This window comes from Neomonachus schauinslandi, chromosome 4, assembly GCF_002201575.2.
Source record: "Neomonachus schauinslandi chromosome 4, ASM220157v2, whole genome shotgun sequence".
NCBI classification, from domain to species: domain Eukaryota; kingdom Metazoa; phylum Chordata; class Mammalia; order Carnivora; family Phocidae; genus Neomonachus; species Neomonachus schauinslandi.
Window position 1 is genome coordinate 42,981,801 of NC_058406.1, and position 16,523 is coordinate 42,998,323.

At 54.0% G+C, this 16,523-nt stretch overlaps 1 protein-coding gene across 1 annotated transcript in view; it reads left to right on the forward strand.

Annotated features, from left to right (window-relative positions):
- Positions 1 to 11,653, forward strand: part of MROH7 (maestro heat like repeat family member 7) — a 42,306-nt gene extending 30,653 nt beyond the window's left edge. Inside the window, exons 16-22 of the mRNA XM_021683937.1 lie at positions 3,432 to 3,572; positions 4,248 to 4,427; positions 5,014 to 5,169; positions 5,445 to 5,567; positions 8,625 to 8,727; positions 10,761 to 10,823; positions 11,355 to 11,653. Of these exons, the coding sequence (XP_021539612.1) occupies positions 3,432 to 3,572; positions 4,248 to 4,427; positions 5,014 to 5,169; positions 5,445 to 5,567; positions 8,625 to 8,727; positions 10,761 to 10,823; positions 11,355 to 11,599 (1,011 nt within the window). The 3' untranslated portion in view covers positions 11,600 to 11,653. The remainder of the gene's footprint in view (positions 1 to 3,431; positions 3,573 to 4,247; positions 4,428 to 5,013; positions 5,170 to 5,444; positions 5,568 to 8,624; positions 8,728 to 10,760; positions 10,824 to 11,354) is intronic.
- Positions 11,654 to 16,523: the final 4,870 nt, after the last annotated feature.

A 16,523-nucleotide genomic window follows, 5' to 3' on the forward strand; every position in this document is an offset into this window, starting at 1 on the left:
CAAACCCACTCTCTCCCTCCCTGCCTCTCTCTCTCTAGTTTAGAAAGAATCATGGTAAAATACACATAACGTAAAAGTTACCATTTTCGCCAAGGTTAAGTGTACGTCCAGGGGCATGACGTACGCTCACACCGCCCGTGCAGCCGGCAACACCAACCACAGAACTGTTCATCTTCCTTCCCCAGTGCAGCCTCCGCCTCAAACTGAAACTGTCTCATGAAATACTACCTCCCCAGGGGGCCTCTGCAGCCCCTGGCGACAAGCATTCTACGTTGTCACTATGAGCTTGCCATTGCAGGTTTCACTGAAGCTGAATCATGCAATGTGTCCTTTTGTGTCTGGCTTATTTCACTCAACATCATGTCTTCAAGGTTTGTGTATGTTGTTAACAGGGCTCAGAATTTCATTCTTTTTTAAGGCTGTGTAATACTCCCTTGTATGTATCTACCACACTTGGTCCGTTCACCTGTCCGTGGACCCTTGTAAAGCCCACTCTCCTAACTGCCACCCGTGCTGTCTCATGTGACCTGCTGGTTGTCGTGCTAGGGTCTGCGCCATCATCAGGGTCTGCAGTGTGGTTCAGAGGTAGGAGGCTCACTTTCTGCTCGGAGAGTAGAAGGTCAAGGAAGGCTTCCTGGAGGAGGTGCCATCTGAGCTGGGCCTTGACAGGTGAGTAAAGTTTGCTAGATGGACAGGAGGCAGCATGGCCTTCCAGGCATTTCCTGCATCTTTTCTGCCTCTCCAGCTGGACTGTGAGTCTGGGGAGGGGGGACCATGTCGTGTTGGCATTGCATCCCCAACCCCGGCCCTGAAAGCTCCCCAAGTAGGCGGATGGATGAGTGAGTGCCCTGATGAACACTTGGCCTGGCCCTGCAGGCACCAGTAGAATGTGTCACTTCCGGCAGGGCAAGCTAGGGGCATGCTCAAGGAGTCCAGAGAGATTCCGACTAGGTCTGCCCGACTGGATCCTCATTTCCAGTCAGCCACTTCTCTCTTAAGTCTGTGAGTGGCTACCACTTGTGGTTCTTGGGGGGGATGGTGGTGGTGGCACCTTGCCAGACCTCAGGGGACACTCCCATGTCCACCCCAAGGTCAGGGGCGCTGGGCTTAACCTTTCCTGAACATTCCCCAGGGAACTCTGAGCAGTGGCCCTCCTCCCTGGAGCAAGTATCCTCAGCCAGGTTCAGTCCTTCTCCCGCGCCCCAGAAGAGGTGGGCTGCTCTCCGCCAGAGCCAGGCCCGCCACAGTCACTGCGGCACCTTGACGTAGCTCACATATCCCGCCCCGGCCTCCCCAGTCACCTACGCTGTGATTGTCTATGTGTGTGCTTGCTGCTCCCAACGGCAGGGGAACTCAAGGGAGCTGTGTGACCTCAGGTCCCGGAACCTGCCTGTGCCTCAGTTTCCTCATTTGCAATATGGGCATAATGAATTGCCCATCTCATAGGGTTTTTTTAATAGAGAGAGAGCACTAGAGAACTCATGCAAGCAGGGGGAGGGGCAGAGGGGGGGGGAGAGAGAAAGAGAATCTCCAGTAGACTCCCAGATGAGTTTGGAGCCCCACTCGGGGCTCGATCCCACGATCCTGAGATCATGACCTGAGCTGAAATCAGACTGACTGAGCCACCCAGGCGCCCCACGGGTTTTGATGAGGATTAAATGAGTTTACGTAAAACTCTTAGGATAGTGCCTGCATCTAGGAAGCATCGTCTGTGAGTCAGCTATATTGCTATTATTATTATTATTGATTATCATCAGTACTCTTCTCTACATCTCTAGTGTGCAGGCCGGAAACTGGTGCCGAGCGGACCTGGGTACCAGTTGCGTGGCTGGGCAGAGCGAGGGCGGTGGGTGGAGCCTCTCCTCTACTGCCTCCTCCCCCTCTGGGCCACTGCCCTGCCCCTCTGTCCGGCCCTCTCTCCTTGTCCTACTGACTCGGGGTCTCAGTAGTCACAGTAGCGGTAAGGCCAGGGAATGGATGAGAGACGTGTTTATGAGGATGACCAGGGAGGAACTGAAGACGAGTTGGCTGCTGCGGGTGGGAGGGTGGCGGGGAGAGGAAGGAGATGGGGGTGATGCCTGATTGAGGCTAGGACAACAGAGGGGTGGTGGTGCTAGACCTAGCAATGGGAACACAGGAGGAAGGGCAATTCTAAGGAGGAAAGGAACTGAGTTTCATGTTGGACCTGAACTCTTGCACCAAAAGTGTCCCCTAAGCACACACTCTCCCCCAGAGCTTGTAACAGGTAACAGGAACCCAGGGAGTAACGGTCAGTGTTTGTCCTTAAGGAAGCCCCGGGGGGATGCAGGAGGCAGATGCATTAAGCAGATAGGGTCACTCAGGTTTCCATGTTCAGGGCTCCCAGGGGCCCAGAGAAGGAGGCAATCCACCCAGGTGAGGTGAGGTCTGGGGGCATTGTCAAAAACAGCTTCAAGGGGGGCCGAGTTTTAGATGGAGCCATGCAAGGTGAGCTGGGGCTGGAGTGGAGGTGGGCGCCTTTGCAGAAGGGCATCCTGCCAGCACAGAGAGGACAGAACAGCCTGGATCATTCCACAAGCAATGGGGAGCTTGGTTAGAAGCTGGTTGGTGGTAAGAGTGTGGGCTATAGGGTGGACATGGAGTGAATGAGGCCCCAGAGGCAAGCTGGGCCCAATGGCGAGAGGCAGTGGGGGGCACGGGGGCTCTGAGCTAGAGGGTGACGTGTTCAGCCTTGCTATGAGGTGGTGATGGACATCGGGTGGTGATGGACATCGGGCAGAGATGTCTGGCAAACATGTTGGTTTTCCAAGTCAGAAGCTCCGGACAGCGGCACAGACTAGAGACAGTGACTAGGGTGTTACATGCCCGGGGACAGCAGTTAAAGTCCTGAGCAGAGGAGCTCATTGAGGACAGTGGGCAGAGGGAAGCCAGGCAGAGAGGACAGAGTTCAGCGTCGCCAACACTGACAGCTGGGTGGGGACAGGAGTGAGTGGCTGTCATAACTAAACCAGTGCCATCCAATATGATAGCCACAAGCCACATGGGGCCTATTCGGCCCCCAAAATGTGTCTGTCTGAATTGAAATGTGTTTTAAGTTTAAAATTCACACCACATTTCAGACTTGGTTCAAAAAATTTTTTTCACAGAGTGTAAAATATATTAATAATGTTTATATTGATTATGTGTTGAAATGATAATACTTTGGATATACTGGGTCAAGTAAGAGGCATTACTAACATTAATTTCACCTATTTCTTCTTTGCCTTTTTAATGTGGCTCCTAGAAAATTTAAACTTAATGCACGTGGCTTGCGTCGGACAGCACTAACCAGATAGCCATCATTCATGCCCCACACTCAGCCCCTGGTCATCCAGCGAGCACGACCGGTGCATGGGGAGACGGGGGGCTGCCCTGCCCCTTGGCTCAGGGAGTAATTCCTGTTACTCCTGCAGCTTCTGCAGATGGAGCAGGTGCGGCGGATCCCGGAGGAGTACTCTCTTGGGCGGATGGTAGAAGGCCTGAACCACCAGGACCCCATCATGAAGGTGCTGTCCATCCGAGGCCTGGTCATCTTGGCCCGCAGGACTGAGAAGGTGAGCAGAGGGCAGAGGAGAGCCCGGCCCAGCCAGGCCCTGAGCTGGAGGAAGGAGGGAGCCTGGCCATCACTGACTCTCAGATGCTGGAATCCCTGTCTCTCCCTGCCTCAGTTGCCCCATCTGTAAAGTGGATAGCCTTTAATGATTCCCTATACACTTTATTCTTTTTGAAATAGTTTCTACTCCAGTTTTTTTCCACGGTAACCCTGAGGGCAGTATGTCTAGGAGGGGTTGGGGATGGCAGTAATTATTCCTATTTTATAGATAGGAAACTGAGGCCCAGATTGTTGGTACATCTTAACATTTTAAAAAAGTGCTTTGTTTTCCTCTACCAGGCACTGTTGCGGCTCCTGGTAGAGAGGGATGAAGGGACAGGATGTAGACCCAGAAAGCTAACTAGCAATGCAGGTCCTCTACCGAGTGCCAACAAGGGGTGGTAACAAAGGGCCTCAGGTGTCCAGACCCGGAAGGAGTCAGTGAGGCCAAAGAGGACTTTGGGGACAACAAGAGCTTGAGCAAGGGCATTCCAGGCAGGTGGGATGGCATAACCAAAGGCCTCGGAGGCAGCACGTGCTCCACCAAGTTCATCTTAGTGAATCAGAGGCTGGGTCTCCCACCTGTCAGCCCCTACTGTCAGATAGGAGCCTGCATCCCAATGGTCCTGCCCCACAGAATGCCAAGGTGCAGGCCCTCCTACCCTCTATGGTGAAGGGCCTGAAGAGCATGGACGGGCTGCTGCTGGTGGAGGCGGCCCACAACCTCAAGACCATCTTCAAGGGGCAGGACCGGAAGCTGACGGACAGCTCCGTCTATGTGGAGATGCTGCAGATCCTGCTGCCACATTTCAGCGACGTAAGGGATCCCACGGTGGGGCGAGGGTGCGAGGGTTGGGGGGCAGCCCATGGAGGGTGGCTCTTGACTACTCTGGGGGCTGCTATAGTTCCGGTGGCCTGCTGAGGCAGGGCAGAGCGGAGTCAGCCCCAGGGGAAGGGGCACCTTGTTCCAACTGGCCCATGGCTTTTGCACCGAGAAAGATCCTTCTCTAATCAGTTCTCACAGAGAGAGCTCTTTTGTAATCAAGTCTCGCCAGACAACTTGCCTCATTGCAATTGGCCCACCTAGAGGGGGGCACGTGTTTTTGATGCTTCCAGCAGAGGCGGGCATTTTCCCACTTGGCACTAAGGCACCTTTTAGGTTAGCAGGGGGCCCTGGCTGGGGAGAGCGGGCAGAAGTCCAGAGCTAGGCTCCAGTGAGGGAGGCGCTGGCCCCAGATCAGCCCCACCCGGTGGCCTCCAACCTGCTCCATCTCTGTGTGTCTTGTGCCTGGAGTGTCCCCCAGAATGAGTGGGAGGAAGGCCGCAAGCCTCCATGTGGGGCTCAGAGGCCCAGGCAGCCCCTTGGAGGAGGGAGCATGCCTGAGCCTCGGGGTCTGCCCCAGTCTCGAGAGGACGTGCGCTCCTCCTGCATCAACCTATACGGCAAGGTGGTCCAGAAGCTGCGGTCGCCCTGCACCCCAGCCGTGGAAGAGCAGCTGATCAGCACCTTGGTGCCCCTGCTGCTGATCATGCAAGAGGGCAACGCCAAGGTGAGCCAGGTGAGTGTGTGTAGGCAGCGGGCCCTGTGGCCGAGCCTCCCTTTATGGAAACCAAGCCAGAATCACTAACCATCCATTATGGACAAGCCTGTGTTCCAAAGGCACCATGTCAGAATTCCTCCTCAAAACGGACAACTTCACTTGTGCCTTTCAAATAGGAATTGATTTTTCTAGAATTCAGTTTCACAACCCCCCCCCCTTTTTTTTTTTCTGGAAGATGTTCTGGCTGTCCTGGAATTCCCCATCTCTGGTATTGTCTTCCTATTGGTCCCCAGAAATGTATAAAAACCCTGTTCCGCTGTTCTTGCATCATGGCATGGGAATTGCCAAAAAGAGCTTATAGCCGGAAGTCCTGGGACAACCAGCCGCAGACGGTGGCCAAAATATGCAAGTACCTTGTGAGTGCTTTCAAGACCACAGGGGTTCCCGACGAGCGTGTTGGAGGTGGGCAAAGCTTTCCCCTTTCCTCTTCCTTCTTTTTGCACAAGCATCCTGACCGGCAATTGCACTATTACCCACACGTTCTTGGCTCCTAGACGTTCATCTGCATTTCTGGCTTCTCACTTCTGGTGTCCCTCTCCGGTGGCTTACCGGACACGTCCCCGCTGACCCACACACGCTTCAAGCTCGACGTGCCTCTTCTGAGCTGATGGCCTTCCCATTTCAATTCTGCTCTGTCCCTCTAGATCCCCAAAGCAGAAACCTAGAATTACCCTAGACTCCATCTCCCCCACCTTCCACAATCGATCAATCTGAAATATCCTAAACATCTCCGCATCTGTTTTCTTTCGCTTCCTGTCCCCACGGTCCTTGCCCTTAGTTCAGGGCACAGATGTCTCCCAGCTGGGCTGTGGATCCAGCCACCTCCGGCTCTCTCTGCCTTGAACCTCATCTCTTCCGATCCCATTCCCACTCGGGCCACCAGAGCAGTCTGCTTCAAACACGAGTCTGTCTGTGTTATTTCCCTATTTCAGGAGCTTCACTGATTCCCTGTTCTGCATCAGCATTTCCCAGGGTGTATTCTCTGTGACACCCACCCCACAGGAAATGCCCCACAGGGGAGAAAAGAGGCTCTAAGATGAATAAGTTTGGGAAACACTGCCTCGCCATCTTCCTCTTGGGGGTTTTCAATCCCTTCGGCTCACTAAAGGCTCTGAGATGGTCTGTACTGAGATGTTCCATGGTTGTTGATCCATGGTTTCCCAAACTTATTTAACCACCAAACCCCCTTTCTAGGTAACACGTGAGGGCATCCTGAGGTAGGAGCAGGCCACCCGTACTCCATGGAATGCACACTGCAGGATGCAGCCCAGTCCCTCTGCACACCATTTGGGAAGCTTTGTTCTAAGTTCCACCTACCTACCCTGCTGTCACAGGCGCCCCAAGACGCAGACTCAGGGACAGAGATTAGCATGCAGGAGGTTTATTTGGGCACGGCCTTGGGATCGACACCTGTGGAAGGGAGGGCAGGGACAGGAGGAGAGGTCAAGCTGCAGTGTAGCTTTGGGGGAGGTCTCAGCCACCGCTGCAGTGAGATCCCCCACATTTGGGGCCAGGTCTTTACACCCCCGTGTCCATTTGTTACTGGATGCCAGCCACCCTGGGAAAGGGACGTGACCTTGGGTCGGCAGTTCTCTTCCTCGGAGGCAGTCCCCAGTGTTGGGGGAGAAATCCTTCACACCAAAGGGAGACCTGGGTGGGGCACGCCAGCACCCCCCACAGCAATCTAACGAAAATATGCAGAGTCACAGATGGTTCCTAGGATTAAGAAAAGGGCTGGACACCACCACTATCAGTAATGCTCAAAACCTCTGCAGTCCAGGGTCTAATATTATTCCCGTCATTTCATGAGGGAAAAAGAGGCCTAGGGGCAGTGTTTGGCCAGGGCGCTAATTCAAATACCTCCAGCGACCAGGGAACGGGTGGAAAATGATCATGGGTGACACAGAAGCGGTGGGACCTCTGGCAACATGGAGGCCAGGCCCTGTTGAAAGCATGAGTGGGTGATCCTGCTCACGGTGCAGGCCGCTCTTGCCAGCAACTCTGCTTTCACAAGAAAAGCTAGAGACCCAGATTTTTATAAGACATTAATTAGCAATCAATTTAGCTTGTTGAAAACACTGTGCTGGTCACTGCTCTGCCAACTCTTCATGGTTTGTGGGCTGTCGGCTTGTGACCTCTGTGTTAGGCCCTTCTAGAGTCTCTGTTTTGGCTCTTCCAGCATCAACAGATTTGCTCATGTGAAGGTCAACTTCTACCCTGAGCTTTAAGGAGGGGGGCAGTAACCCATTAATTAATTAATTAATTCATCCATCCATCCATCCATCCATCCATCCAGTGCTTTCTGGGCAGCTCTGCCACACCAAGCTTTGTGTCCAGGAAGCTGCGGACTCGGAGCTGAGTGAGCTGGCCCCTTCTCTTGGGGAAGCTCTGGATCTGGTGGGGGAGATAGGTATAAATAATCACAGCACAATGTCATAGGTGACATGACAAGGGCTGTGCAAGATGCTGCAGAAACGTGAAGAGTGGTGAGAGCCGCTCTGCCTGAGAGTTGTGAAAGGCTTCAGGGAAGGGGTGGCTTCTGAGCTGAGCCTCAAGGGATGAGAGGGATCCATCAGATGAAGAAGAGAGGGAGGGGCACTCCAATCGGGAGCAATTGCTTGTACCAGGCACAGAGCTGGGGAGAGCCGGGCCACATCCTGGCACTGGAGCAGAGTGTGCATACCAGGTAGAGGCATTGGTGGAAACTGAGGCAGGGGAGCATGATCATGAAGGCTTTGATGCCAGGCCCAGAGTTTACGCCCTGACATGCAGATTGTCAACAGGAGAGTAATCGTATCAGATTCTTCTTCATCTCCCTCCACAGCCTCTTAGCAGAATGCCTGCCCCCTAGTTTCTACTTGATCAAACTCATCCTGAACACTACCGTCAGACTATTTTGCCCAAAACATTGCTTTGTCATTGCTCTATCAAGAATGGATTCTGGCTTCCTACTTTCTGATGCATAAGTAAGCCTTATTCCTGTCTGGCTTTTAAGGACTTTTAAGACCTCTCTAACTCTCTAATTTATTCTTCACTGCACTGTAACTTGAATTCTTCACCCCCATCAGACCTGTCTCCTTATCCATCATGTCCCTTGCATGCCATGTCCATTCTCACTTGGCTGGACTTCTTATTTTAGAACTTTATTTCGACTTGCAGCAGGGGGTGGACTGGAAGAGGATACACTCAAGGCAGGAAGACCATGGAAAGGATTGTTGCAATCCACTAAGAGAAGATGAGGCCTGGCCTCCGGGGGCCTCAGGCAGAGGCCAGGATGGGTGGCAGAGAAGTTTAGGAGGCGAGGAGCCAGGGCTCGGCTGCCTGACAGGGTCACCATTCCTAGCTTTGGGAAGGGTGGATGGGCGATTAGTCCCTCCGAGGGCCAGCACTCTTGGGCTTTCTCTTTGTCCCAGGTGACTACACACCAAGACAGCACCTTCACATTCCTCAGCCAGAGCCTGGAGTATGCCAAGAATTCCCGGGCCTCCCTCCGGAAGTACTCAGTCATGTTCATAGGTAACCTGGCAGAACTAGTTTTGCTGCTGGGACTCTGCCTGCCCTCCATTTTGCTTCCTCCCCTTGGAAAGAAGCTGCCAGTCCTTCTGGCACCTGGGAAATGCCTCCCTTGGGTTCAAGGCTTGGCCAGCAGACAGTCATGGTGCAAATTAGAAAGGTCTTCCCTCCTCTAAAATCCCTGCTTGGGAACTGGGCCACAGGGTGGATCCAGCCTGGAGTCCTTGTACAGGTCACAACCTTGGCAACTGTACACAGTGGAACTGCTGCTTCCTGCCCGCCCCTCCCACCGTTAATACAGCATGGCTCCAGGCCCAGCGGGAGCCTACCATTGACTGTGTCAGGAGGGGCCAAGCTGTGCAGTAGAAAGAGTGAAGTAGAATCCGAGCTCCATGATCCCCTTTCCATGTGACCCCAACCGAGTCATTTACTGCCACTGAGCCTGTTTCCTCACCTGTAAAATGGGGATTAAGTCCTGTTTCACAGATCAGATGAGAATATTTTTTAAAAATGTGAAGCCTGGCTAGTCAAGGTACTCCCTCAACGTAGCTCACTCCACATTTCCCATAATCCCAACCTCTGCCTTTCTGGGGAAAAAACAACTAGATTCCCCTCACTCAGAATCCCCCACTCTAGCCCAGAGCCTTCTGATGGCATGTGGGAATATCTCCTCCCAGCTACTGCCCTCCCCTCCCCCAAATAACCACACGCTCTTCACCAGGCCCAAGAGACCCCACTGCCCAGGAGCTTGGAGAGGATGACCTTCCCATTCCCCACTTTGAAAAGCGACGCTTCTTTTGGTTCCTTTCCTCAATTCACTTGTGGTTTTCATCGGTCCAGTCACCCATGCACCCACTCACTGGTTCAGGTAGCAAACGTTGCTTGATGCTCCACTCTGTGTCGGGCACCGTGCCTAGTCTAGAGAAACAGAGAACCCTTCCGGAGGTGATGTGGATGGCAGGGGTGGGGGTGGGGCACGTGTGCTGTTAACATGATCCAGGCAGGGACAGAGGAGCAATGCCCAGGACCGGGGGCATCCCTCAGACTGTGGGGGCCTGCTCAGAGGCAGCTTCTCACACAGAGTGACATTATTCCCTAGACGCTGACTTCTCTAAATCGTGCTCCATTTAATCACATCTAAAAATGTTAGCGTTTAACCCTTTGATTTCTCACCTCTTGTGCGTTCGTGAAACCCTGAAGAAAGTTATGAATGCTTTCGCTAGAAAAATGCATACATGCATACAATTGTGTGTGTGATTTAAGATCCTCAGAGACTGCCCTTCCCACTTGCCCACCTCGAGTGCATCTAAGCGGGAGACCTCAGGTCTGGTGGGAGCGGTTCATAGGTCACAAGGTATATCACAGTATATACAGATGAAGGGAAACTCAGGTGCTCTGAGAACCCAGAGAGGCACCTAACCGAGTTTGGGTGCAGGGTCAGGAAGGATTTCCTGGAGAAGTAATTATGTTAAGCTGAATAGTCAAGGATAAATAGGAATGAGCCCGGCAGAGAAATGTGGGAAGGGCCTAACAGCAGGCCACATTCAAGGACCTGCAGGTGCTTTGGGAACCAGGCATGCAGGCAGGGAGCGGGGGAGGGCTGGACAATGTGGCCAAGGAGCAGAGTCTCAGGCCTTCCAGGGCCCCACCAACCACCTGCCTGGAAGGTATGCGAGGCACTGTGTCCTTCGCATGAATGCTGCTCAAACTACCTGAAGAAGGGGGGCAGCTGAGGCAGCACTTCCCCGAGTCTCAGATCAGGACACTGAGGGCCAGCCTGGGTAAGGGACCACTGTCAGAGTCAGCTGCAGCCCAGATCCTGTCCCTGTCCCAGTGCCATCCCTGCCCTCTGGACCCGCCATCTCTCCCAGGACCCCTCGTAGAGAATCTGTCCCAGGGTCAAAACGAAGTTCTCCTTTTATGTCCTCATTCGTGGGACTCAAGAAGGGTGGGAGAGTTTCTCTTAGGAGGTCTGGTCTGAGGGTGGGGGTCAGAGTCAGGAGGTGGATGCACTAACCTCTTGGATTACACTCAAGGGTCCCTGGTCCCCTGCATGGAGAGCATAATGACAGAAGACCGTCTGAATGAAGTTAAAGCAGGTAAGTCATACCCTACGTCTTTGAGATCTCAGGGGGCCGGTGAGAGAATGAGTGGGCTCACAGTGGGTGACAGGAAACAGAAGAGATAGGTCTTGAAGCAAGTGGCTTCAGCTCAGCCCAGCTGTGCTAGTCTTTATCCAGTGAGTAGTGTTAAGGGGTCACCATGACACACAATACACAGCCCCACCCTAGGGGAGTTTACAGTCTAGGAAACCAGACTAGAAAATAAGCCCAAAACCATTTCGTGCAGGGCGAATAGTTCAGATTCTTACTGGGGCAGATTAATTTTGTAACTGGGGAAACGGATGGGAGCCTGAGGCTGGAGCAGTCCCAGAAGGCTTCCTGAAGGAGGCAGTTTTGATTCAGGCTTTGAAAAGCAGTAACGGTTTGAAGAGCTGGGAGGAAGGTAAGATGAGGGGATGCTGAGCAGAGTGCCTGAGCCAACACACAGAAGTGAGAAGGAATGATGAGTGTGAGACCTATGTGGGGACCTGGTCTTAACAAGCGGCCTTTCCCCTCCCCGTGACCCAGCTCTGGAAAACCTGAGACACGACCCAGAAGCATCAGTGTGCATCTACGCGGCCCAGGCCCAGGACCACATCCTGGCCAGCTGCTGGCGGAACTCCTGGCCACTACCGCACGGGGACTCGTGGGTGTGCGACCCGGCCACCACGCACCGCTGGAGCCCCAGCTGTGAGAACCTGCCCACTTCCCACCAGCGGCGCTCCTGGATCATGCAGGCCCTGGGCTCCTGGAAGATGTCCTTGAAGCAGTGATGTCCCTGAGCCCCCAGCCCTCCTCAGGGGTGGCCAAGGCCACAGTCATGCCCCTATAAATGCCACGTGGCTTACCTCTCCCTGTGAGTGTTTCCTCATGGGAGACGCTGTGGCTCTGTGCGACTCATCGTTAAGATGAGCGTGGCCTTCACTGTTGACTCGGTCAACATCTACAGACTCACACGGGCTGTTTTGTCCACATTTTATAGGTGGGGAAGCCATGCTCTGAGAGGTGAAGTGGCTTCCTCATGGCCACAGAGCAAGTCTCCTGCCTGCCTCAGTGTCCCCTCCCCCACAGGGAGGGTAGAAGAACAAAGGGGGATGGTGATTGGAGTGGCTTTAGGGGAAGGAAAAGGAGAGACTCTCCCACCCCATGACATCGGCACATCCTGGAGCCCTGACCTCTGAGTCCCACTCTTGGGTCTCTGCTCGGAGATTGGCTGTCTCTCATTCGGGTCACATTCACTGAGCACCTAACCTGGACCAGGCCTGCTCTGGGTGCTGGAGGAGAACAAGACCAGTCCCAGGCCCTGGTAATTCATACTCTGAAGCAGGGCTTCTCAAAAGGGGTGATTTTGACCTGTGGGGAGTATTTGGCAATATCTGGAGACATTTTTCGTTGTTGGATGGAGCCCAGAGACGCTGCTAAACATCCTACAGTGCACAGGACAGGCCCCACAGTGAAGAATTATCCATCCCAAATGGTCGAAAGTGCTGAGGTTGAGACACTTTGGTCTAATGGAAGTATCAGAGACATGGAAAGACACCAACAGTGCGGTGGTGAAGGAACTCATGGGAGCTGTGAAGTCCAAAGGATGTATATAGGCCAGCAGGGAGTTGGGGTGTCAGGGAAGGCTTCCCAGAGACAAGACCCCCCATTAGGGGGCTTGGAAAGATGGCCGCATGGTGGGCGTATATGGAGGAGAGCAAGGCACACGGGACCGAGGACCAACTGCTGATACGTAGGTTCAGTGGATCCTAGAGTGCGTGTGGGGGGAGATCAGGGCCAGGGCCAGGTCCCTAAGGCCTTGGAGGCTGTGTGAAGGAGGGAGACTTCAGGGAGCAGCGGGAAGGCATGGTGTGGTGATAAGCCAGGGAGAGATGTGTGCAAATATCGGCTTTAGAAAGCTGCTTCGTCTAGAGGATCAGGAACCCCACAGACACGGCTGGTGGGAGGGCGGATGGCTGCAGCCCTCTGGACACGAATCTGTCACTGTTCAGTGGTACTAAGTTTATGCATGCTGTCACCTGGCAATTCCACTCGTGAGCACACACCTTGGAGCTCGTCCCACAGGTCCGTAAGAGAGACGTGTGAGGAAGTCTCCTGCAGCATTATTTGTACTGCCTGGGAGAGGAGGCAGCCTGGGCATCCCTGGTCGGGGAGGGAATGGGCACCGTGGAGCCCGTGCAGCAGTTAGAGGCCGAGGGGGTATGTGGTGCAACACGTGGGACCTAAAACCTCCTGCTGAGGAGGAAAGTACGTTAAAAAATGCATGCACAAAAGAAAGGCCGCTTGTTAAACTGAAAATACACATTAAAACACAGTGGTGGGAGGGAGTAAGGAGGGCTCTGGGACATCAAGGGGAATAAATGATAAAAGGGAGGGGAAGAACACTCACTGTGTGGTGGAAGGAAAGCGGGGGAGGGCAGTGAACAAGGACACAGGGAAGCTTGGCTGGAGGCTTGGGGGAAGGAGTGGAAGTCTGGACAGCAGGGTAGGATGGAGAGGGAGACCGGACCTTCAGGAGATGGGAGAAGAGGAATTTTCAGAACCTGGTGGTTGACAGGATGGAGAAAGGGGGAGGGAGAGTGAAGTGCTGAGGGTGGTGCCTGCATTTCTGGGCTGATGACTGGGTCAAGGGTGTCCCCCACTGGGTGGTCTCTCGGGACCAGAAGCAGGTTCAGGGGGAGAGGAATTCAGGCTGGATGTGGTGAGCTTGAGGGGCTGGGCGTCACAGTGGTAGAGACATCTGCTGGGTGGCTGGCTGCACAGTGGGAGGCTCGGCAGAGGGACTTGGAATGGAACCAGGTTTGGGATTCCTCGCAGACAGGGCTGAGGTGAGATTCCCTGGGCGAGGGTGTAGAATACATCTAAGCTCCTGCTTGGATGAGGAACCCATGAAGTTGACCACACAATCATCTGCCAAGAAATGATACGCAAAGACCACCAGGGCCTACGAGGGAGCAGGAAATGGGGGTGGTCCATATGCATAACCTTTTCCGTTGCCAAGAATGTTCACGAGCATGGCCTGCTTGGAGGCTCACAGCAGCCATATGGAGTTATGAAGAAGGCAGGCTGGCTTTACTGCGTGTGTTCTACAGGTGAGGACAGGCCTTGACGATGAGCGGGCCTTGTCCAAGATCACGCAAGAGAATAGAAATGTGGGTCCCAAAGGTCTCCCAACTCCCATGTTGAAGCCCTTTCCACCCAAAGACACTGCTGCTTTCATTGGCCAGAACCTAGGCTGGTCTTGACAATCGACAGCTGCCACATTCTGGGTCCGTGTGGCTTCGAAGCATAACAGAGGCTGACGGTGTCAGTAATTGGCCAAGGCCCCCAAGTAGTCTTGAGTGGGAAGGGCCCAAGAGCACTCAAGTCACTTCCCTCACTTCCTGAGCCTCCCCCATCATCACCTGTAAAATGAATTCTTGCCTCACAGGGTTTTTTTTTTTTTTTTTTAAGATTTTATTTATTTGACAGAGACACGGCAAAAGAGGGAACACAAGCAGGGGGAGTGGGAGGAGGAGAAGCAGGCTTCTTGCGGAGCAAGGAGCCCGATGCGGGGCTCGATCCCAGGACCTGGAATCATGACCTGAGCCAGAAGGCAGACGCTTAATGACTGAGCCACCCAGGCGCCCCGCCTCACAGCGTTTTATAGGAATCAAAACATGGAAGCCAAAGGGTTTGTAGGCTCTGTACCCAAGAAGGGAAAAGACAATGAAGAGGAGAGTAAGAATGGGAACCATTAGGGAGCAGGCTGCAGGAGGAAGTGTGGAAAAGGAGGCTCAGATTTGGAGGAGATGAGCCCTTGGACCAGGTGTTCTGCTGGGCATGGGTGGGCTAGAAGGGGAAAGACACAGGTGTGGTCCTGGAAGGCTCATGGTCCTCTGTACGTCATCCTTAGCCCTGCTGTATCTCTCACCCTGGGATCAGATCATGACCAAGCCTGCCAGTTCCACTGCTGGGCCTCCCATCTCTTCTCTTCCCTGGTCTCTCATCAGCAGCCTTGTCAATCTCTTAATCCAGCCTCCCCCCATCAATCCTTCACCCGGCAACCCAGGCCTTCCTAAGACAAATTTGCCCTTAGGTCTATCACTGGCTCACTATCCTCTGCAAGATAAAGGGCTACAAGATAAAGGCCTGACTGCCCTCTGGCCCCCATTCATCTTGCTGGCCTTTCCTCCTGACTTTTATGGTACCCAGTATGCCAGGCTCTTGCACACCACCATGCCTCTCTGCACAGGGACTCTGACAGCTGCCTAAAATGCTCAACTCCCTTCCAGCCTCCAACCATCTGGGGAGACCTTCCTCATCTCTGCTCTCAGCTCTGCAGAGAACTTGGGTTTGTGAAATCTTGCTGACTCCCCGAGGCAACACCCACCCTTCTGTGCCTCCACTGTGCAGACTTGTGGAAGTGCTTTAGATTGGCCTGCTGCCTATCTGCCTATCTGCCTAGCCTTCTAGACCAGGCTGTGGGCTCCCTGAGCCTATAGCACCCATGGCTGCTGGAGGGCGCACCCGGCCTGGAGATCTTGTTTCCATCTCAGCTGGGGTGGATAGGGAGGTGGTTAACCTCAGAAATAGGCATGGCTGATCACATAGCCCCTTTTCTTGAAACTCTTCAGACTGTACCACTGCACTCTTAGGAAGACCCAAGTCTTCAGAATCACTACCCATCATCCCTCCTACCTCACCTACTCACCCTCCTTCTCATTTTGCTCCAACCACCCCCACCCCCAGCTCCCCTCCCTGGGGCTGGGCACTGCCAGTCCTCTCCCTAAAGAATGCTCCTCCCCAGACAGGCCCTGGCCACTCTGGGATTCCTCCTTTGCTTGAATGCATGTATACCCAGTTTAAACTGCACCCCCACCCCCTCATTAGGGACACCTGGGTGGCTCAGTCAGTTGGGTCTCAAACTCTTGATTTCGGTTCAGGTCATGACCTCAGGATCGTGAGTTGAGCCCACATCTGTCTCCCTGCTTAGCGCGGAGTCGGTTTGGGATTCTGCTTCTCCCTCTGCCCCTCCCCCTGCACACATGCGCACTCTCTCTCTCTCTCTCTCTCTCAAATAAAAAAATCTTAAAAAAATAAAATAAAAACTTTTCCCCGATAGTTTTTTCTAGCACCTGACAACCTCTTACATCTTATTTGTTTACTGTCTGTCTTTCCCCACTATCTTATCAACTCCTGGAGAGCGGGGTTTACCCAGCGACCACAATAGGCCTGAACACACAAAGAGCTTAGGAAACATGTATTGACTGGCTGAACAAATGAGCGAATGAGGGGCGCCTGGGTGGCTCAGTGGGTTAGACGTCTGCCTTCCGCTCAGATCATGATTCCAGAGTCCTGGGATGGAGCCCCACATCGGGCTCCCCGCTCAGCGGGAAGCCTGCTTCTCCCTCTCCCACTCCTCCTGTTTGTGTTCCCTCTCTCTCTGTGTCTCTCTCTGTCAAATAAAATCTTTAAAAACACACACACACACAAATGAACTAAGTGATAGTGGGCACTGTGGGGAGCCGGGTTTATCCACCACCCCAAACATTCGGGGGCGGGGCGGGGCGGGGCGGGGCGGGGCGGGGGGGGGCGCCCCGGGGGGGGGGGGGCGGGGCGGGGCGGGGGCGGTGCTGGTCGGGGAGGGGCGGAGCCGGCGGCCGGGCCCCAGAAGGGCGGAACCCGAGGCTCGGGGGCGGGCGCGGCCCGGAG